Source organism: Alligator mississippiensis, chromosome 6 (genome assembly GCF_030867095.1).
Source record: "Alligator mississippiensis isolate rAllMis1 chromosome 6, rAllMis1, whole genome shotgun sequence".
NCBI classification, from domain to species: Eukaryota; Metazoa; Chordata; order Crocodylia; family Alligatoridae; genus Alligator; species Alligator mississippiensis.
The window spans coordinates 6,472,774-6,495,120 of NC_081829.1; the positions used below are offsets into that span (position 1 = coordinate 6,472,774).

General features: G+C 42.7%; 1 protein-coding gene across 3 annotated transcripts in view; it reads right to left on the reverse strand.

The window, feature by feature from the left end:
• Positions 1-3,772: 3,772 nt before the first annotated feature.
• Positions 3,773-22,347, reverse strand: part of NFYC (nuclear transcription factor Y subunit gamma) — a 59,861-nt gene continuing 41,286 nt past the window's right edge. For all 3 annotated transcript variants that reach the window (XM_019487938.2, XM_006274815.4, XM_019487931.2), the window contains 6 exons: positions 19,847-19,942; positions 13,944-14,117; positions 11,630-11,788; positions 7,098-7,205; positions 5,936-5,995; positions 3,773-4,645 (listed from right to left, as the gene is read on the reverse strand). In XM_019487938.2, coding sequence (XP_019343483.1) covers positions 4,526-4,645; positions 5,936-5,995; positions 7,098-7,205; positions 11,630-11,788; positions 13,944-14,117; positions 19,847-19,942 — 717 coding nt within the window. In that variant the 3' untranslated portion in view covers positions 3,773-4,525. The remainder of the gene's footprint in view (positions 4,646-5,935; positions 5,996-7,097; positions 7,206-11,629; positions 11,789-13,943; positions 14,118-19,846; positions 19,943-22,347) is intronic.

Sequence of the window (22,347 nt, forward strand, 5' to 3'; positions counted from 1 at the left end):
TGATTAAATCATAAACAATGGCAGGCCCAGAAGTATAAATGCTAAGTGGCCTTTGGGACCTCTCTGGCAGGAGAAGCAAAAATAGCATGGGTTATCGCTACCTGCCAAAACCAGCTCCCTCCAACCAGAGAGTGCAAACACTTCGGCTAAGCTCAGACCGCTTCTGCCTTCTTATCGGGAGTGGAGGAGTAGGACCGGGGGGCAACAGACTGCTGGGATCAGCTAGTTAAGGTCTCCTCAGGCCTTAATGGGGTTTTATGCCAGGGGTGACTGACCCATGGGTAGCATGGGGCACATCAGGGAGAGGACAGGCAACTCAGCAGCAGATCAGGCAGGGAGCAGAAAGCAGAGCAGGTCAGACAGGGGAAGGGGACTGGAACAGCACTTAGCGAGGGCGAGGGTCTTTACTTGTGGCATGCCCATCAAAAAGGTTGACCCCAACTGTTCTACACCACATAGACATTTTAAACACATCATTTATACTTGAATATGGATTCAAGGGAGAAATTCCTTTCCAGGCCAGACAGACCATTGTTTAGTGTCATGCTGCAGATTTAAGAATCACCATTTCATAGATTTTAAAGCCAAAAAGGACCTCAGATCAATGCCCAGCTGACCCCTCCGGACTGCCCAGGCCAGGGCACGGCAGCCAGGTGCTCCCATAATTGAGTGTATTGTCTTTGCAGAGCTGCAAAATTACCCGACGCTGGTTAAAATCCAGGCAGGCCACGTCCCGGCAGCCTCAGGAAGCAGCTGATCACACACGGGCAACACGCCGAGGTGAGGAGCATTCCCTTCTATCAACGCAGCGGGCTCATTTATTGGAGCATCTGCAACAAGGAGGGGAGGGGTCAATTTTCAAAATCTCCCGTTTCCCCCCGCCCATGCAAGCTAAAGACCCCTGTCCTTTGCTTCTTCCCCTGGCTTTACCTAGACCCCACTGAATCGCTGCCTGAGTTACCCTTGGCTGGCTTCTTTTCACTCTGTATTTCAGGGGGGCGATCAGCGCCATGCACACTTCATAAATCAGGCTGAACATTGCGCAGTTTGCAGCTCACTTGCGTGTTGTACCTGCCGTGAGAACCGCTGCTGCGTAATACTTCCACCGAGTTCCCCATCAGGAATCCGACAGCTTTGCTCAGAGGGCGCCGCAGGTCCAGAGCTCACGCATTTATTTCAGTCACATGCGTTTGCTTACGCTTCTCGCCGTTCAATTCCAGTTGTTGCTGTGCTTTTTTTAAACCCATCACACTGAGCGTGGAGGGAAATCGGGGATCTCCCCACAGCTTGCATCAGCCAAAACAATTGTCACTGGTGAACTTCAGTGTGTGCTGCCCAGTTCTCAAGCCAGGAAGGGCAGGCGGTCTCAACAGCCCTCGGCTTTGGCTTCATCCTATTTGAAGCCGATGGTTTCACTCTCACGCATGTCAGGAGGAACAAGCACACTCCCATAGGAGCAATGAAGCCAATTCAGAGGGTTTCAGCAAACCCCATGTTAACCTATGAAGGGTCCTCTCTGTTCACCATTATGCCTGTTTGGGATCTGCTTTCCGTAAGCTTTTCTCCCTGCTCGGTCTGTGCCTCTCACCCAATTGCTGCTTTCCTGTATGGATTTAGAGGCAAAAGTTTTTTGTGGTCTCTTTTACTGGACCAGCAGGGTAGTAAGGAAAGCTGTCAGACAAATGTTTGGATATCAAAAGGCTTGGAAATGCCCCTCCTTTATGAATTAAGAGACTCCGGAGAGACTTTAAGCAAAAAACCCTGTAAACTCTACCCCCTGCATCAGCTTTTAACTTTTGCAAGCCAGTGGGACAGTTGAGAAAGGCGCAGTTCCCCCTTCCAGAAGTTGTGCTCGTTTGACCCAAAGTGCTGTACTACTCCTTCCTTAATTACAAGCTAATTCTCCAGCTGTGCTGCTTGGCATCCTCCAAGGCATAAGCTAAATGTTGTTCCGCCAGCAGAGCTGCTTATGAAGCAAGAAACTTCTTGTCATCATCCCAAGTACTTTGCGTTGGGCCCAGAAGGGCAATGCTGCTGGGTTAAGCTGGCCAGTATTCATGCCACGTTAGCCAGGACACTATCCATTTCCAACAACTTTCTTGACACGCGGCTAGCTATGCGAAGAACACACCTGATGTGCTGCCAGCGAGGGGGGAGGTGGGGATCCCGCAAAGTGTCATCTGTTGAGCAAAGGCAGAACCCGCCAACCACATACTTGCCTAATGCAGTCCATCTATGTAGTTCTGCGGAGGACAGTACATCCACACACACATACGAGACACGTTCCCGAGGTTAACCTCCGCTCCTTGCTTCTCTGGTGCCACAGGACACCGGCTTAAGTAAATATACAGTCATGTGGTACCCTCTAGCGGCCACTCTTTAGAAAGGAAACATCTGCAAAGCCCAGACATGCGGGACTGATCCCCTCTCACCTGCGTCCGAGTGTGTTATTAAAGAAAAGCAAATGTTTAAGACTGCTATGACTGGACTAGAGAGCAAGAATACTCATCCAAGTCACTTAAAGGATAAATCTGTAATCAGAGAACACTGATGTGAAGCTCTTTTTCTGGTATCTAAGGTGTAATCAAAGCCTTTTTTTTTTTTTTGCAAAAATTTATTTGGTTTAATAAAAGGCATCACTTCGACCACGTGGTCCGCAGTTTTTTTCTGCAACTTGAAGCACACATCTGAGTTCACAGGGCCTCAAAGTTTTCGACAGTGCAACAAACCTCTGCTTGACTCCGGATCCGAACAAGCTGGTTTTTGGGTCTATTATTTTGATGCAGTCAAGCACTGAAAGCAACTGGAGTTCTCTCTCGTTGGAGGCAGTTATCTCTGGAATTCCCATGCGTCCGGGGCTATGCCTCAAGGCAGATGCCTACTCGGGAAGTTCAACATGCTTACTCTGCCTGCTGCACAGCTGAGTTTGGCATTGTAAGGAAGAAACAGATGGTCTCACTGACATGTAATTGGCCACAGCCCGTTACAACTTAAGTGTTTGAAGCACTTGGATTGCCTGCTGGGCTGTGGTCTTAGCTACAGCTCCCTCGCTTTGAAAATTCAGTGGATTTTGTGCTTTTGCAAATAAGCGGTCAGAGGAGCTAGATATAGTACAAGAGGGGGACTCGCCCGCACAGAGCTGTGCCATAGCACTCCACACCTATCCGTGGCCTCTTGACCCTTATTTCTGCCTCAAACAGATTTGACAGCATTGCATCTAATGAAGCTCCATGGACCTTTTGGGCCAGATGCAAAACAGAAGTCCTGAGTATACTTGGTCACATGGAATAAAAATAGGGATTTAACTCTGGTATCCTGGCCAAAATGACTCTCAGGCTATCACATTTTGCCTCCCTGTGTTCCCACCCTGGTTGCAGTTTCAACTTCACCTCTTGTAGTGAGCTGCTGCGTATTGTTGCTGGGCACGGCTACCTACTGTATATCCATCCCAAGAACTGCTCCCTTTCAGAGGTGGATGAACAAACTTCTGTACATCTGTCTTGGTTTTTGGAGTGCCTGGAGATGTTTCGGTGTGAAAGCAGCAATCTTATTAGTTGCTGCGTCTTGCATTTGAGGTCATCTCCAGGAAACAGGACCCCTATTCAGCCTCTCCCTCACTAAACCCTTTTTGCTAGACTTCAATTAATGCATTATATGCCATTTCCCCCCCGGACTCACCCTTAAAAGTTTCAATAGGAGGCTATACCTTGGGAGTTTAAGCTGTGCTTTGGAACTTGCATGGACTCAAACAGCAAGAAATAAAAAACACCACTTATCTAAAAAGAAAATTTATTGCATTTTATGAAGCTTATAATACATGCACTGACAAACTATCACAACAGTTAGCAACATTTTTTTGTTTCCAGATTTCTCTTAGTGTTTCTGGAATAAACCAGGCCAAGTTAAAGCCTCTTTTGTCCTTAGAAAATACTTTTCTTGTAACACAAGGAATGTTTTTTTTCCAAAAGCTGCAAATATCCAATGTTCAAGCTTACCAAAAAAGGAGGCAGGAGAGGAAAGTCTCCCAAAACACACGCACGCACACCCCTACTGAGCTAACAGGATGGGATGACTTTGTCTAGTTCTATTCAGAGCTGAGTACAAACAGGATACTGGGAATAAAGCTCTTTTGGAAAACAAGACGCAGTACCCTTTAAAAAAATTTTACTGGAGAAAAAAAAATGTTCGACTACATTGTCCAATATGACGCTATACATTTCTTTTTGCTTAATTATTTTCAGTTTCATAGGCTTGAACAAGCAGTGGAATATGTTGAAATATTGGTTTCCTTAAAAAAAAAAAAAAAAAAAAAAAATATTGCATCCTTTTCAGTTTCTGTTGGATGTTCTCTCATACCCATCAGAGAAGGGCATATAATGTGCCAGAGATTATAGCCTACTATAGGCTTAATATCAAGTACAGATACACAGAAGAGGATGTGATCATCAGACGAGGTTGGTATGGCAGAAGTTAGGCTGGTGTGAGCCAGTTTCCACACCCACAGAATACTTGCTAGTGCAGCTTTTCAGTCCCCCGTCACCTGTGTTGTTTGTCCATCAGAGGTCTGATTGGTGGACTGAATAAACATGGGCTGGGTGATTTCCTGACCTGCAGGCATGGTTACTTGCTGAATCTGATAGAGTTGCTGTAAGAGATGAAAGGAGGGGAGAAGAGGTAGTTTAGTGCCATCAGGATAGTCAACAAGCATTCCCTTTAAGTCCTGTGCTAGTCCTTTAGTCTAAATTAATGTAGAAATCAGTTGTCAGAGCAAGTAAAATACGTTCCCTGCCTCAGATTAGGCCAGAAATGCCGATAGGCATTCAGTACTTAAATGGGACGGACTCTACGCTGAAAGAGTTTCGTGAATATCTAATAATCTGTTTGAATCTGACAGACTTTATTTTTACAAAACAATCTCTGTATAATCCCATTAGAGCTTGATTCCTGACATGATTAGGATTGGAAAGGTTCCTGCTGATAACTGAACCTCTTTAAGTACTGGATAGATTGCTCAGGTAATTTCTAAAACATTCTCATTTTGCAGTCCATATTTCAAGGTAAATTACTGCTCAGTTATTTGGACTGAAAATCCTATTACATGGATTCTCTAAGCAGACAGAACTCACTTCTGTTCTGGCACCGAATACTACTGTCACAACTCATTTGAGTAACAGAGAGACATAAGCCCTCCAACACATTTCAACATCTTTTCCCAGATTATGGCCGAGTTTGATTTATTGAGTGGTTTCTGCTATCTGGTTTGCATCTCCTGTTTATGCATTCACTACCAGTTTGGTCAACATCCATTTAAAAAGCAAACTCCATTTTCTAAATGTTGACGTTTAATGAGGCTAAATTTTCATATCACTTGCTCCCATCTTCAACAAACTGGATTCAAAAGTTTGGCAAATCTACCCCTTACAAAGTCCAAAGGACTTGCGGTAATTATTTAGTCTATTTTAAATGCAGTTTAAAAACAATACACTAAACTTCTCCCTAAACTCCCTTCACACAGACAGATTGTTCTCTCTAATAGTTCAGTAACAGAATGCCTTCCAGTGACATATTGAGAGGCTACAAAGTTTTGTCCTTATTGGTTTAAAAACTTTCTATCTGAATAAAAAAATCACATCCTATTTCCAGTAAACTCTGGGATGATACAGATAGGGCAAGGTTAGGCAGCTGATTTGCCATATTTTTCACAAATCACCCAGTTAACATGGAGCCAATGCAGTGAGATAATGCACTGCAAGTCTCTGTTCCATTTCTTATGAATCCTTTTTCCTGATTATACTTTGAAAGTCTCCTTCAGCTAACTTTTCCACAGGCTTAGAACGTCAGTGCCTGAGACTGAGAGATTTCTTAGCCCCTGGACTTTCTGGGGGCTTTGGCTAATTAACATGCAGTCAATCGCCGCGTGCTCTGCGATCCGTACCTGTCCATCTGTGAACTGGCTGAACTGCTGCTGTCCTTGCTGGACTTCTGTCTGTGTGATCTACAATAAAAAGACACCAATCATCACTAAAAGCATTTTATTAACTCCTTGTAGGGTTGACAACAGTATTTTGTCCTCCCTTTCACTGGAGTTTTGCCAGATGCTTTTAAATTAAGCCTTACAATGTGGTAAAGCACCACAAGAGTTTATATAGCTTGCCCAGAGTCACGTATCAGCAAGTCAATGGCAGACCAAAGAGATCTAAGTCTCATCTCTCAAGTATTTATCTTTCTGTGCTGTTTCAGTCTCCTGTACAAGTTCTAAGCAATGTCAGTTTAAACAAAAGAAATGAAGCCACACATAAAATAGCATAACACTGAATGCTAATTGAGAATAAAGGGCATGACAGGATTCAATAATTCAAAACAAAACATAAGCAACTCCACTTTTACTTTCATAAGCACTGCACAGACTTGCAGATCAGAGAGGGGAGAGGTAACAGTTCTTCCATTCTTTAAAGGTGGATAAAAATCATGTTTTAGTGACAGCTGTGTGACAAGAATATGAAACAGCCTGGCACAGGCATTGATCGGAGCAGTGCTGTTCCCACTGAAAGCCTAGGATAGTGGTTTTCAAACTTCTTTGGCCATGTACCCCTTTACCTGCAAAAATATTGCTGCATGTACCCACAACATCTGATGGGTCTCGGCATCTTCATTCCTTAGGCAGAGTGCCAATACCAAAAACTCAAGCGGCAGCATCATTACTAAAATTGAGGCACAAACCCCTTGGCAAAGCAATTCCTGCCCACGAGAATACGTGTACCCCCATTTGAAAAACCACTGCTCCAGAGAAAGAAATGGAAAGATGAGGCAGTTGTAATAGAGGAGATGGGTTATAGGTTAACACCTGATGCACACCCAATGTGGGCTAATAACCAAGTCAATGATGGGTTGCAAAAGAAAGAGAAAGAGATTATATCTACATCTCTAGCTCTGTATATCTATATTAGTTTCATGTGAGGCACTGGGCCAGCTATCCATTTTACGTGTGTGAAATGGATATACTTATGGTTTTTCAGACAAAGCCAAAATGGACATACCTACTGAAACGCAAATGAGTTTAAGAGTTAACATCAGGCCCTTAGTACAGGAGTACGTACCTGCTGTGCATTAGTTGCAAGTGTCTGGATCTGTCCCTGGACTACCTGGGTGCCCGACACAGGCTGAGCTAAGCGGATGTACTGCAGCTGGCCAGCATTCAACTGAACCTAGGAACAAGTGGGAGTGGGGTAAGGAAGAAAAATAAAACAGACATTGTGTAACCTGAAACACACAAACTTGCCTTCTTGTTTCCACAACAGAAACCACGGTAATAGAACATATTTGGAGGGCTGAACTGATTAGCACTCTAAATGAATAGTTACATGGATCTTGTCAAAGAAAATAAGAGAAACTTCAAATTATTTTAATTAAACCTGAAATAGCCACTGTAGCATGCCTTTTCTACAAGGTAAAAGACCTTTGGAGGCAAGGGCATATACTTTTCATGTCAAGTATGATGACTGATCAAGTTAATTCTTTTGCATATAAATGACTCCTACAAAACAAGAAAACTGCTATCAGAGATGGTTGCAAATAATGATGCTATTATATTATTTTCATCTTTTTTGTATGTTTGATGACGTTTCATCTTCTTGAGAAGGAGGGAACAACACGGACATGAATCAGGAATACTGCAAGGAAATGACATCCAAGTTTTTAACACAGAACATTCCCCCAGGACTTTACTCTTGACCTAACTGAGGCTGGTATATGGTCTGCATCAATATTACTACTAAAAACATAACTTTTTCCACTGACTGACTTGTGAATATTTAAATTAATTCCCTTGTGGTTAATTTGCTATATACAAGTGCATTTTATATTTCCTTTGAAATAGGGTTAAGAAAATTTGGATTCACTAGGGAAGCTTGGAAGCTTTTGGAACAAGAATTATTGGTCTTGGAATCTATACAAACACTGCAGCTTTCACCAGTTTTGTCTAAGAGCTCCAATATTGGCCTCTAAGTAATAACCTCCACAGCAGTTAAAGGCTCCACATGAGCATAAACATTTCACAGAATCAGAGAAAACGAAGGTTAGACGGGAGCTCAGGAGGTCACATCTAGTCCAACTCCCTGCTCCAAGCAAGACCATCCCCAACTAGATCCCAGCCAAGGCTTTGCCCAGCTGGGTCTTAAAAACCTCCAAGGATGGAGATTTTGCAACCTCTCCGGGTAACTTGTTCCAGTGCTTTACTACCCTCCTCGTCAGAAAGTTCTTCCTAATATCTAACCTCAACTTCCCTTGCTGCAACTTGAGCCCATTGCTCCTTATTCTGTCATCTGCCACTGCTGAGAACAGTCCAGCTCCATCCTCTTTGCAACCTCCCTGCATGGAGTTGAAGGCTGCTATTAAATCCCCCTCAGTCTAACTATTTTCACCGCCCTGCGCTGGTCTCTCTCCAATCTATCGACATCCTTTCTGTGTGTGTGTGTGGGGGGGAGGGAGAACTGGAAATAGTTCTCTAGATATTTCAGTAAAGATATTTAGATGTTAAACTACAGCACTAACATAATGGGTAAAACAGAAGTAGCATACTCATAATGTGCTTTTGATTCTTCAAAAAAAAAAAAAAGGGACGAATGCTCTGAAATCCAGCAAACATGAACATCTCAAAATGTTAATGCTCAGTTATTGAGTTTTGAAAGCAAAACTACTCTGGCTTGTCCATCCACCTTCCCTCAAAGCCGAAGAAAAAAATGGAGCCACTTTGTGACACAGGGGATGACACCAAGCATAGAAAATAATAATGCAGATTTTTTTTTCTACCAGAAAGTTATAAATATGTGAAAACTGGAGCAAGCGGGTTCTGAGGAACATCTCAAACTTAACACAGAGAGTGCTACAAGTTTTATAGTATTCGTTTTTATGTATATGTTGCAAGAGACAGGATGTGACTTAACTGAGCCCTGGAGGAAATCAGTGTCGAAAATGAGCCATTAAAAGGAAGGCACCGAAATTAAATAGGGTGATCCAGAAAAGCAGGATAGCAAAAGTGGTGTAACAACCATGCTGCAGATGACATAACTGAAGGCCCTGTTTAAAAAAATCTCATGATGAGGAGCTTCACTTTGTCTTTGGAAGATGGCAGAGACCTACCTGCTCCTCAGCGCTTGAGACGGTGCACTCCAGTGATCCCAATAGGGTACAACAGCATACTATTGGGATGCTGGAGGATCATTGCATAATGGCCATTCTTGATTAACTAGCAGGGAATGAGTCTGGTGAGGGATGGCAGTCGATCTCTTCGTGGTGTTGAGGATGGACCTTAGAGGACAGTGTTCTATATTTGAAGGTGTACAGAACACATCACTGGCAATGATAAAGAGGAGTATGAATCCTCTAGAGCAATGTGTATGGTGCTCTGAGCACCAGAGACTTTACTAATGCCAGTTCTTTGGCACAAACGATGTCAGGTAAGCAACACAACTTCACTGGTTTGTTTATCTGCTCAGCTGGACATCAGAGGATACTGGCTTTTACACAAGCAGAATGCTGGAGCTTATTTCCTTATGGTGTACTGAGATCCACGTGGATTATTGCAGAAGAGAATGCACTAGCCTTGTCTCTTACATTACCCTACAGAAAGTGATAGGCAGCACATTACTCAGTCTCAGTATGTGTGATCCTTCTAAACAGGAAAGAACCTATTACGTCCACCTCTTAGGAGAGTCAGTTCACTGCAGCACGCGCAGGGGTCAAAGCCTGTAGGTTTCAAATCTACCATGTAAACAGCCCTGAACATGAGTATCTACTGAGCAATATTCAGTCCAGATAAGATGCAGAACAGAGCGGTCAGATGTCAAAAGAATCAGAACAACTCTGAATTTGTTTTAAGCTTGATGCTGCAATCCTAAAAACTAGCAGGTCGGGCACTTAGCAATTTGGCTTGCATCTATAGACAGGTGGAAGAAGCTGAAGGAGGGTCGAGTTGAGATGCCTTTTAGGCCCCTGCAAAAGGAAGAGTATGAAAAGCCAGAGGGAACACGTCCCTACAAACACTGCATCTCAGGTCTCTATCCTTTTGCGTACAAGGCAAGCTCCCACCAGAGATCCACATATATGGGGGATCAACAATAATTTTCAGTGAAACACTGCAAAAGCCATGTATTGCAGCGTCGCGCAGATTCCCTCATCTCTTGGCAGGATCTCACAAGTCCCTTCCCTGCAGGGAATTTTGCTCTTCACATGTCTCTACTGAATACCAAGTTTCAGCAATGAAACAGTTGTTTCAACTAAACTGGAGTCACATTAGTAAGCACAACTATAATAAAACAAGCTCACTAGCATAAAGGATCTCTTTCCCAAACAATTTTAAGAACAAACCCTTTGGAGAGACATGCATATGGAAAGGAAACCAAGAGCGTGTGTAGAAGAAACACAGAGAACAGGGAACATTATGTGCATTTTATATGAGCATAATTCTAGGAAGGCTGTTTTTACTGAGTGCTCTAAACTCCTATAGATCACATGGCCTCTAATTGAGCAGAGCATGAATAACACTTCATAAGTAAAAGATGCTCCTGGGGGGGGAGAGAGCAGAGAAGGGGGGTGCTACATTTGGTTGGAACATATTTCCTTTCTGCCCTACACTTTAAGCCAAGTAGTTGAGAACTGAAAGAAAGTGGAAAGAGCTGGGAACTCAACCTCAAAACACTTAAAATCTAAATTATGAATCTTTCTAAAATGCTGCGTCAAGGCAGGGATGTTTACTAAAACTAAACTAGGCTGAAGCTTTGCTCATCCTGACAAGTGGGACTGATCCTTCTGTGGTCACAGTTCTCACCACAGCTGTACAAAAGCCTCAGTAAATGAAGCCAAAGACAATTAGAAATGGTTCTCTTGGTCATCGAGTCTAACCCTGTATGTTGGTGTTCAAACACACAGAGCTGGAAGATTTTCTAGGAGCGTGAAATTTTCCAGACAAGAACTTTGTTGTGATTAGAGCCTACAGAGAGGGAAAAAAAATGACAACCATTTGACCTATAGGCTTATTTAGGACAAATGCCAGAATTTTACTTCTGTTCTTAGTGTTTAGAGACCAAATGCTGAGGACTACAGCCAGGCCTATGGTAATATGAAAGCCTAATAATTAAAATAAAAGCATTTTCTGCTCCTTTAGAACTTTCCCTCTAGTAATCTGAAAACATTTTACAAGATGTGCTGTGAAAGTCAGGGTTAATTGTTGTGGCAGTGCCACAGACAGCACCTGTCTCATGGTCAAGTGCAGAATCAAGCAAACAGAGGTAAAATATGCCTTGGTGAGGACCCTGTTGGTAGTACAAACTTATGCGGCAAGTGCACAAATGCACATGTTGTAAAGATTTATTTACAGCTTCCTAAACATGCTTAATTATTTTTCCCCCAGTAAAAAAAAAAAAAGGCTGAATGAAGTTATATTTTTTTCTCTGTGCCACGTATCAGATTCATACACTTTTTCTCTAGTGGGAAGAGGGGCCAAAAAATACCACTCAATACATTTCCTCTCTCACCATCAAAGTACACAGATGCCTGGTCCTATAACAGTGCTGACAGAACAGAGTTTGACCCAGGACCTTAGACTGTTCTGTGTTCTCTGGTAGAGCCTTACCGGTATTTGCTGGATTTCTCCAGTGTTGGTGATGATCTGCTGCATGACTTGCATAGTCTGCCCAGTTCCACTCTGAGCCTGCTGCGTTTGTCCTTGGGGCTGTGCCTGGACAATCTGTACCTGCTGACCCTCGCCAACCTGCATGGTCACTGGGGTAGTCTGCAATCAAAGACAGGAAGGAACGCTGACCGCCTGGTCTGAGAGGAAGCAGAACCTCAGAGGTCTAAAGCCAGTAACAAGGGTTTATTTTATAACCCCCGGTGCTGATGCTTAAAATGTGGCCTACTTCCATGCTGTAAAAAGCTAGCAGAGAATATCTCCAGGATTCTAAATCTACTGCTGCCAAGAAACAGAAAGTGGTAATTTTAGTTTTCAACAAAATCTACACAGTTTAATACTAAACCTTATCTGCAGATGTAAACATGCATTTTTGCTATTACTTAAGATCTCTCTCAGGTGCTTACCTGGCCCTCATTACTGTCGTACCTGGACACCTTACAGTCCAATGTATTATCCTCACAACACCCATGCCAGCAACGTGCTATTCCGCCCATTTTACAGATGGGGGAAGTGAACCACAAGGAGGCTATGTGACTTGGCAAATACCACACAGGAAGCCTGGGGCACAGCAAGGACGTGAAGCCAGGTTTCTCAATTCCGGAGTCAGACACTGGAATAATCACTGGAATGTCTTTCCTCCAAAAAAGATGGTTGTACGGACAAAAAAAAGCTACACTGGTACCTAGAACACCAGAAACACAGCAACAAACTTTTACTAAACACAGAGAAACTAGGCTGGCTCCATGTTCTCTCTTCAACTGCCCACCCATGTCATACATACTATATTTTATTTTCAAAGTGTCAGCAGCTACTTTCCAGCTTTAGAATGTGTTTATAAACAGGGGTAAGAATAAAAGCCAGTAAAGCTGTGAGATATACATGATTGACAGTGCCCATTCAAGGACAAAAATGCATTACAGCTTCACTTCTGAATGCAAATGGCAGAATCTGTCACACACCTGCCCTCACTCGCTTTGGAATAAGGGATCAGCTTACTCCTGTGAAGCAACAGACCGACATTTGTTTTTGAAAATATGGGAACATCATTCTCCTATTAAGGAGGCTCATACAAATGCTTTAACTATCTCTGCTTCAGTGCAAAGCATGTGACTTGCATTGTACACAGTCTGTCCATAGATTTCCAGGTCTCCCAGACCATTTTACAATAAGCAGTTGAGATGAATACAGAACTATGACATTAAAAGAGGTTTATCCTTTGGATCTGGGAGGTGGAGATGGACAGTGCTATGTTTTCTAGAGACTTTCAGCCACATCAAAAAAACCCCAGTTCTCTGCTGTTGTTGGGAGATGTTACTTGCTGGGAGCTCTGGTTAACTGGAGGCACCTCTCCCTTCACAAGTTACACAATACATAATATATTTGGATAGCTAAATTTTTAAGTGGCAGGATGATTTTGTAAAACCTCATGAAAACAAAACCAGTGCATGCAATCTATTTTTAAAATACATAAAGGATGTACCCGTTTCTTTAGCGACTCCCTAGAGGAGATATACTAGGCAGCCTATGGTTATCCTACAGTCCTTTTATTATTAGGACAAAATTCTGCATTAACAAAGGGATGATTAAGTGACCAAACAGCTAATTCCCCACCACAACTGTGCATGAAAAATACAGAACTTGATTTTGGAAGAAATGAAAACACTCTTTGTTGTAGCCCTGCTTGCTCTCATTCAGGAGTTGCACGATGACCTTAAATTGAGACATTACAATACAGTTTGCCCATAGTATGGCAATAGCTTTCCTAGTGAATGGCTAGGAAGTAATTAGTTGCAGAGTATGTCAGGTAAGAAATACAGCACCTGCCAAATACACATGCTAGATTTTTTTCTATATACTGCAGATCCAGGCCATTCAACTTGGGAGTGGCTGGAGGCTTCCTGGGCTGCACACTGCATGCCCCTCTCCCCCCAACAACGCCTCCAGATCCCTCCAACTCTCCCAGCCACAGGCTCCCTTAGACCCACAGGCTGCTCTGCCCGGCCTCCAGGGACAAGGGCAGGAAGCAGAAGCTGGAGGAGGGAAGGGGAGCCTGGAGGCTCTGGTAGCAGCAGCAGGACAGTAATGGCAGGAGTGGCACTCAGTCCCAAAGCCTGAAGACCACAGGTTATCCCTTTGAGGACCGTACATGGCCTATGGGCCACCAACTGGACAGCCTTGGTGTAGATCAAGGAAATCTAGGATTTAACTGGCTATGAAAAATCACAAGTCCCTCAAGCTGTGTTTGCTCACTGACCTGCCCCTGCTGAGGCTGAGCAATAATTATCTGTCCTGGTTGGATGGTAGTTGTAGATGTGGTGGTCTGTTGTCCTTGCTGTTGCCCTTGTACCTGTACTGCAGCAGGCTGCTGAGCAAGAGTGAAATAGTACTGGACAGGTTCGGCTGGAGTCACAGCCTGACGCACTTCTTCCTGCAGCATGAGAGGAAAAAGGTAAGGAGAAAAGAATATTAAACTACAAAACTCTATCATCCTTATAAACATGCTCAGCGCAACAGAATCCTTAATGTTAGGTTCTGAATGGTTTAAGCCAGAGGAAAGTGAATTCAAAACCAGCCCCATAATGATAAATCAAAATGGAAATAATGGGTTTCCACAGACTTTTATTGAGCTACACAAAATCAAAGCATTTCAGACTTCTGAATGCAAAGTAATCACCCATTTCATTATGGGAAGCAAATGAGCAAACAATTACCACAGTTAAAAAGCATGCAACTGCAGTGCTTGTCAGTAAATTCCATCAAGGCCTGTTATCTCAGCACAGAACTAATTGCAATTGCACCAGGAAGAGACTTACAAAGACTGTCTCTCTGAAGCCTGCTCTTTAGCTTGTATGCAGAACAGTCTTAATCTAGCTCTTGCTGTTAAACCACTGGAAGTAAAAACCACAAACCTGATCTATATGCCAATGGATCTGGGAACAGAAGTTTTCCAGAACTGGAAAGACTCTGACAAGCATTGCTATTGCACACTATCTGATTCCGGTGGGGGGGCATTGAAGAACCTCAACATTTATTATATCAAAGACCTAAAGATCCTGCTATGATTCTTTGTTACAGGTGCAGGAAATGCTGCAGCTTTTTCCTGTTCAGGTTTATCTAACCATGGCTTTGGGAACATTGAAACCATGCTGGTTAATGGTATTTCAGGCGACAAAGTGAAACGTTTGGCTATTACACTAGCCAGAGATGAACTTGCATTCAGGAAGCCATACTTTGACTCCTAAGAAGCAGACTGTTCTTACACCTGATAATGAATGCACTCCTCCAGATGTTCAGACCATGGCAGAAGGCGTAAACAACCCTCTCCCAGCCACCTTGAGTTCACAGCTGAGAGTGTAGGATGTTTACACATGCTACGGCATGGTAGATTCCAGATTACTAAAGCTTACTCGACTCCCCTGTATTAAACGCAGGCTCCCCACAAATCAGTATAAATTATAATTACTTATTTAGGATGCTAACGTGAAACAATTTATATGCTCAAGAGAAACAAGATCAAGATATGGGTAGTTCAGATGGTGAGGGGTTTAGAAACGTGCTACCTTTCCCTCCAAGCTGCCAGTTCAGTACATGCTCAAGCTGAAAGCAACTGAAAAAAATTCACCAGATGGCTTCTTAGTGGCGTATGTAAAATGAGTGCAGTTCCCAGCAGACAGGTGCCTGCATCCCTGACACTAACTGGCACCTTTGTTGTCAGTTTGAACAGGGTTTAAAGACCGAATCGCCTCTAGAACCTGAGCTTCCCCTTCCCTCATATGAGCTGACTTCTTCAAAGGAAAGGTGAGACCATGCTGGCAAGGGATGATGTGGGAGAAAGCATGCAAAACTGCTGACTCAATACCCTGACAGCGTACGAAGGCAGCACTATCAATCCTGAATGTATTTATTTATACACAATGCAAAGCAGAGTCAGATCAGAGAAAAATCGAAGTGCAAGTGCACTCCACCCTCCCTAAACATTTATGCATATTTCTCCCTAAGAAAGCAAAAGAAACGTGTTAGCTGAGAAAGAAATAACTTCTGAGCTTGAATCTGGGAGTAAACAATACCACCCACCCTGTGGCAAGTACAGACCCAAACACCCAAGATTTATTTTTACATCCTTTCCTATGTGAGTGAATTCACTGGATTATTTTCACTCTGCTTCCTTGGGCTTTTTACAGCATAAACCCTCCATGCTATTCACAATGAAGTTAGAACGTATTCACTGCTGTTCTTGCTATTAGCAGAGTACACCGGTTAAAGTCACGTCTCTCTTCATCCAATCATGAAAAATCACGCAAAGGGAACAGTTGTAGCAGTTCTGGCACAGCAAGCTGCTCAGAGAGCCTGTTTCAAGGACTGCAGCACTCTGGATTCCTAATTAAGCTCTCGAACAAGAATTAAACCAACTCACCATCGTACTAAAGCATGCAGTGCAGGTTAATGTTTCGCAGTGCTCCAGGCAGAAATGGCTTTAAAATATGAACCTGTTTAAACCAGGTTACATGGTATGATTTGAAGCCTTTTATATTCAGCCCATAGCTTGAGTTATCAGAGCAATATAACAGTGCATTTCTCCACCAACTCTTCCATGTAATCACCACTAACTTGTCAAATGATCTTAGCTGCAGTAGAGATAAAATAGAGATTGCAGCCTTAGCCAAAAATTCAAGCTTTCATCCTTCAGGCAGCAACTTTGCAAAGTTGTTGAATAAGACTTGTGCTTTTCCACTAAAAATTCTTCCTCTACTTTATAAGTTATAATCACCCATCATAACTCTCCTGCTCCTGGAAAATGTATTTCTAGTTGATTCAGCACTGTTCACGGACATCTGCAGGTGTATCTGCAGCAGAGATTTTGCAAAGCCTATCTCAAAGCAAGCGCTGATGTGGTTCCACAGGTATTTGTGCTATGTAACCCAGAGGAGAAAGCTTTATTGTAGTGGATCACTGAGAAAGACTGACATGAATGTGTACAGTTACTGTTATTTGCTGTAACATACTACCAAAGTATTTTATATTTTGGATTAGATAAATAAATACTATTCTTACTGCATTCTTTCCATAAGAAATGTTAAACATGCAAGGCAACAACCCAATGTCCTTTAGGTATGGGGGCTGGAATATTATTACGTTTAAGGTGTTTTGCCTGTCCTACCTGAACAGAACTACAGAGTATTGTATAAAATCGAAGCCTGGGAGCATCAAACAGGAATACATCTGGGAGAGAGACCGACTTCCTCTCTGGGGCAATGACCGATTGTTCTCACTTACAGCCTAGTTATGCCTTTATGCTTAACTGGTTTTCCCAATTGTGTCAGGTCTCCTGAGATGCAGGCCCCCTCTCCACAAGTTAGTATTCTTAATTACTTCCATATTGCTGCTGTCTAGGGTGCTCCACTGAGAATCTGTTCCACTATTTTGGTAAATAATAGGTTATCTTTGGAGAAACTGTATTCTGTTTACTGATGTGGGGATAAGCGAGCAAGTCTTAGGGAAAGGAAGGAATGCACGTAATGCTTTCATATACGACATTCATCATGTGAGCTAGTATATTTAGACCACATCATTCACAACAAATATGTACTGTAATAATTGGACTTTGCCGATTTTTATCTGCATGTTTTTTCCTCCCGTGAAGAATGCCTTCCAGTAAGCGGTACTCTATTACTACTCCATGTAGCATTTGGGAGTGAAGTGGGTGTTATAGACTTTCTTGTTCACTAGAAAGCCACAGGTTTCCAGAAATGACAGGGTATGTGATTGGGCCTATAGCAAGGAGTCATCAAAAAAAAGGATAAATGTGTATTTTCTTCTTTTGAAGGGCCACTACCAACACCATGAAGACTTTGATAAAAGACTGCGCAAAACCAAAGATTAATATCAGTACTGAAAGTGCTGTTTTCTGCATCTGAAACAAAGATATTTTTTGTGTGTGAGCCAAATCTGAATTTGAAGGGAAACTTCACCGAGCTCAATGCACAACTGAACAATTCCTATGCAATATGGCTGCAGGGATTTATCCTTAAGCAAGCAGACTTTTCCGGAGGTGCTAGGGTAGTTGCTAGTGCAATAAATTCTAAATGCTACCTTGCGCTTTCCACAATTAAGAGGCAAACTCAAACCTTCACAAGTATCACAAAAGTGGTCCCAGCAACAAGTAAAGCATTTGTTATAGTACCTACAGAGCACTGGACCCAAATTACCCGGAGAGGAAGGGACTGCTTCAGCTTTGCACACTTTAAAGAAGTCAAGAGTTCAGGAACTTCTGATTTCAGGAGTTACTGAACAAAGTCTCGTCTTGCAACTCTAGATATGTTCTAGAAGGCTATAAGCTACTGGATATTAACCCACCTTTAATTCAGTCTACCATGCAGCTAGCAGTGAAAGAGGTACAGCAGTCTGACCACAGAAATGAGATGAACAGCTATCTAACTGAACAGGTTATTTTAAACAGCAGGGGAAATTATAAACCTTGTAGATAACATGTGATGAACCGGCCTAGCAGAAAGCTAGATCTGTTACTCTGTTCCTTCAGAGGTAATGAAACTAGGCTTTACCCTGAACCTGGTCCATTTTTTGGCATGGTCTCAAGAAAGGCAGAGAAACAAGGATTCTTAAAGCACAAACCTGTTAAAAGTTTCAAAGCACGCCTGGTACTCGGATGACTGTGGCAGCCTGCCGCTGTAAACATCCGACTGAAAGCTCCTTCTAGCACCTTACAGCTTCCAGTCAAGGATGTTTACAGTAGCATCGACTGCCCAGGAAGATGCAGGTTGTGGTACTTGTATGGGAAGCAATGTTTCCTTCTTATCCACCAGACAAAATGCAAGAGGTGGATGGGTTTCTAGACATTCTTGCATTTGTAATATTAACAACATTTGTTATATATCATCTTTATTAACAATCTTGTCCCTCGGCCACGATGACAAAGTCGGTTTCATACAAATTTCCAATTTAAAAAGAATTGTTACTGCAAAATGCCAATAGCTTAAATTTTCTATAATCTAACTTAGTGAGTGCTGACCCTTCTGGCAGGCATGCCACAAATTAGCCCTGCACCCTCCCTGGGTGCCAATCCAATCTCCTTCCTCTGCCTGATCCACTGCTTTGCTTTCTGCCCTATTTGCTGTTGTGTTTGATCTGCCCTGTGCCACACACAGAGGCTGCCTGGGCTACTTGTTGCATACATGCTACAGGTTGGCCACCCTGATCTAACTCGTGCTGCCAGTTGGACATTTGGATGAGGAAATGCCAAAAGAAAAAAAAATTGTTATTTATATATATATATATACACACACACTAATATATTACACACACACACACACACACACACAAAAGTATTGTTTGGGTCAAAATCTATATACGTGGCTCCAACACACTACTTTTCATCATTAAATTAAAAAGCTTAACATGGGGACTGGTATTGTTACCCACATTTTACAACATGGAGAAATGGAAACACAGAGGCAATGAAATGATTGGTCTGAAATTTCTCAGCAGGCAGAGAATACAGCTGGGAATAGAAGTCTGGTATCCCAAATTCCTGCCCAGTGCTCTTGCCACCTATGTGAGCAGTCATTATGGCCCTTTAAAACAGAGCAATTACAAATACTGAAGAAGAAATGTTTCATGAAACAGATTCATGAGCTTCAGCGGTGGAAAAAAAACGATGGACTTTGAACGTATGTATTTTTTCTTCTCTATCCAAGCAAATACTGGGTGCAACCATATGCAGCCACACGCTTGTTACTTACATAACTGTAATCACTGTAATGACAATCACATGTTCTGTTTTATGCAATTGTTGGAGCTTTCAGTACACACACACACACACACACACACACACACACACACACACACACACACACACACACACACACACACACACACACACACTCTATAACTCCGGTTTCTAACTTGGGCTCAATTATGCGTCTCAGAGGCAAATGGCAACAGCAGTCACCACCAGTATTTACCACACTGACAATAGAAAACACAAAAGATCCAAGAAGCTGAAATACATTAAATGCTGCAAGCCAGCAGATAAATGTATTTTACTTACATTTGAAGCTCACCTCATAAAGGCAGAAACTCCCGCAGTGGAAATTCACCCATATACATAAAAGAATAGAAGTAACAGTGTTCTTTTCTCACCTGGCGTTTTGGAGGCTTCAGTTCATCTCTTGGAACAATATCAATGAGAAAGTCGAATTGATCGAATTTGGTAATTGCCATGGCTATGTCATTCCTCTGCAACAAAACACAAATGGAAATAATTGTAGCTGCCAGAGTCGATAACCCTGATTTTCCTGAATGACTCTGGTGCACACATGCTGGGCGTTGCTCACTTTGCAGCATCTGTGGGTTGAGCACACTAAAAACACAAGCAGGACCTTCCTGCATTTCTTCATTTCATTTAAATCATTTGTGATTAAAAAAAAATATTCCCTGTATCTATCTTCCTATCCTTCTAATTTCCTTCAACTCCTCCACTTCCTTTGTCATGCCAGGGGCCTACTTCCCATTTTCCCTCCCCATGACAGGTCTTGATGTGCCCACCTTCCTTCCAACCCAGCCCTAGAATTCTCTCTTTCTCTGCCAGGGCATGTGTGCTGTTACTGCCTTCTCCCTTACCTGTACCCTCTCTGCTTCCTCTGCTCATGCCAGGGGATTTGTGTCCCCTCCTTCCTTCCTCATTGCCATATTTACTTGAATCCAAGATGAGGTCACCCCCCCATACAATGGGGGAGGGAAAACCACTCATCTTAGATTCAAGTACAGGATGGGAGCAAGCAGTGCCCATGGCTCCAGGTAGGCCCGGGCTAGAGCTGCCACCTGCCCCAGACCATGGGAAGCTTGCGCAGCATGGTAAGGGGCCTATGATGGGAGAGGGTGCAACTCCCTTGCCATTGTGTGCTCCCCCTTACTTCACGCATGCTCAGCAGTGATACAGGGATATTGTTATTTTGGAAGATATCCGTGGCTACCCTTAACCAGTTCCTTTAGCTATCAACAATTAAAGGTGCCTGCAGTTGTAGATTTGCTAAACAGGGGACAAAGGCTGTAAATGCCTCATTTTCTCTCTTCTGGTCCTTGATATTCCTCGCAAATCAATTGGATTCTGCCCACTGACACGTTGAATGTTCCCAGGAACTCTGGACTAGATCTGGCGTGCTAGCTATGTCAAGTCAAATCACACTCAAAGGCAGAATCAGAGAAATAGCAGAGGCTAGCCAGGGCACTGCAAGCTTGGCCAGCTAGCTATAAGCACATTATTCTGAGACCCTGCAACATAACAAAGCAAGAGGCAAATTAGTAACAGATCAACAACTTGTGTGTACTCAGAAAAAGCTCCGAATACAATCTTCATTCCACTATTTCACTCCTTTTTATCTAGTAATGCAGAAAAAGTTTAGTTTCACGATAAAAAAGCAAACTTGACAATCATTTTTGTATGCAATAAAGATCACCACAAACTGGATAGTACTTTTAACTTTTTACTTGGACCTCAGAAACCCCAGGCTGATGGACTACAGTCCTTCTTCTGCAATACTCCTGATGCTGTAAAATTCAGTCTTTTAATAGGTTTCTATTTAACGGCTCCTACAGATTTACTAGTGTGCACTCTTTAAGTATACTAATTGCCACGCAGGTTAAGTGGATACTATATAGTAGCCATTATGGAACTAAATATCTGTACTTAAACTATCTATCTCACTACTGCATTGGGCTAACACTTAATGAGGCAAGCATCAATACTATTAACAACCTCCAACAGTTGTTTTTGGGGCGAGTAAGAGACTACTCTTGCTAGTTACTTTTTGAGCCAAATCCAGTGTAAGTGCAAGTGAATCACTAATTTACAAGGCGAATTTAGTTTGATTATATTCCATATTCTCTCAAGGGGGTATACACAAGTGGTAGTGTTGTGACATCATAAAGAGGAATTAGAAACATAAAGAGAGCAAAGTTTACAGCAACAGCCTGGAGACTGCTTAAAATATTTTAGAGTGGAAGAATACATAACTAGGGGGAGAGGTGGGATGGCAGGGGCAGGGAGGGAGGGTGAGTGAAGGAGAAGGAGTTAACTGGGAATTACAGGGTCTTATTTGGAGAGAAGCATCCCAATTAACATTAAAGGAACAGACTTAGCATGCAGGATGGCAATGGAGATGGTTACGAGAAAGCATGCAGAACAAAAAGATAAGATCTAGACTCAGCAGACTAAATGCATCAGAAGAAAAAACCATGAAGGAGAAAAGAGCCCAAGGCAACTGTGGGAGGCTGTTGGAAATGACATTATCCCCTAAAAATTACTAGTACTTATCACCTTAGATGGCGATAGGGCTATGCACTACTTGAAGAGTAACCGTAAGATTAGTTTCACATCAGGATAGCGAGAATCTGAACCGACAAGAGTTAGGCTGCTGTCCATCATTGCTGGAGAGCACTAAGTCAAGTCCTGACAAAGCTCAAGGGCAAAAGCAGCGGATTTTTTTCTTTTTTTAAAAGTAAGTATGTTTTTTGTGAATAAAAAACTGCTGAAATGCATGGCTGGAAAGTAGCCAAACCTGTACGCCATCTTTAGAAAGAGTGGGGTTGATTTCAAGAGTTTACACAAAAAGGGGAGATCCTATTTCAACACTAGGAGAAGT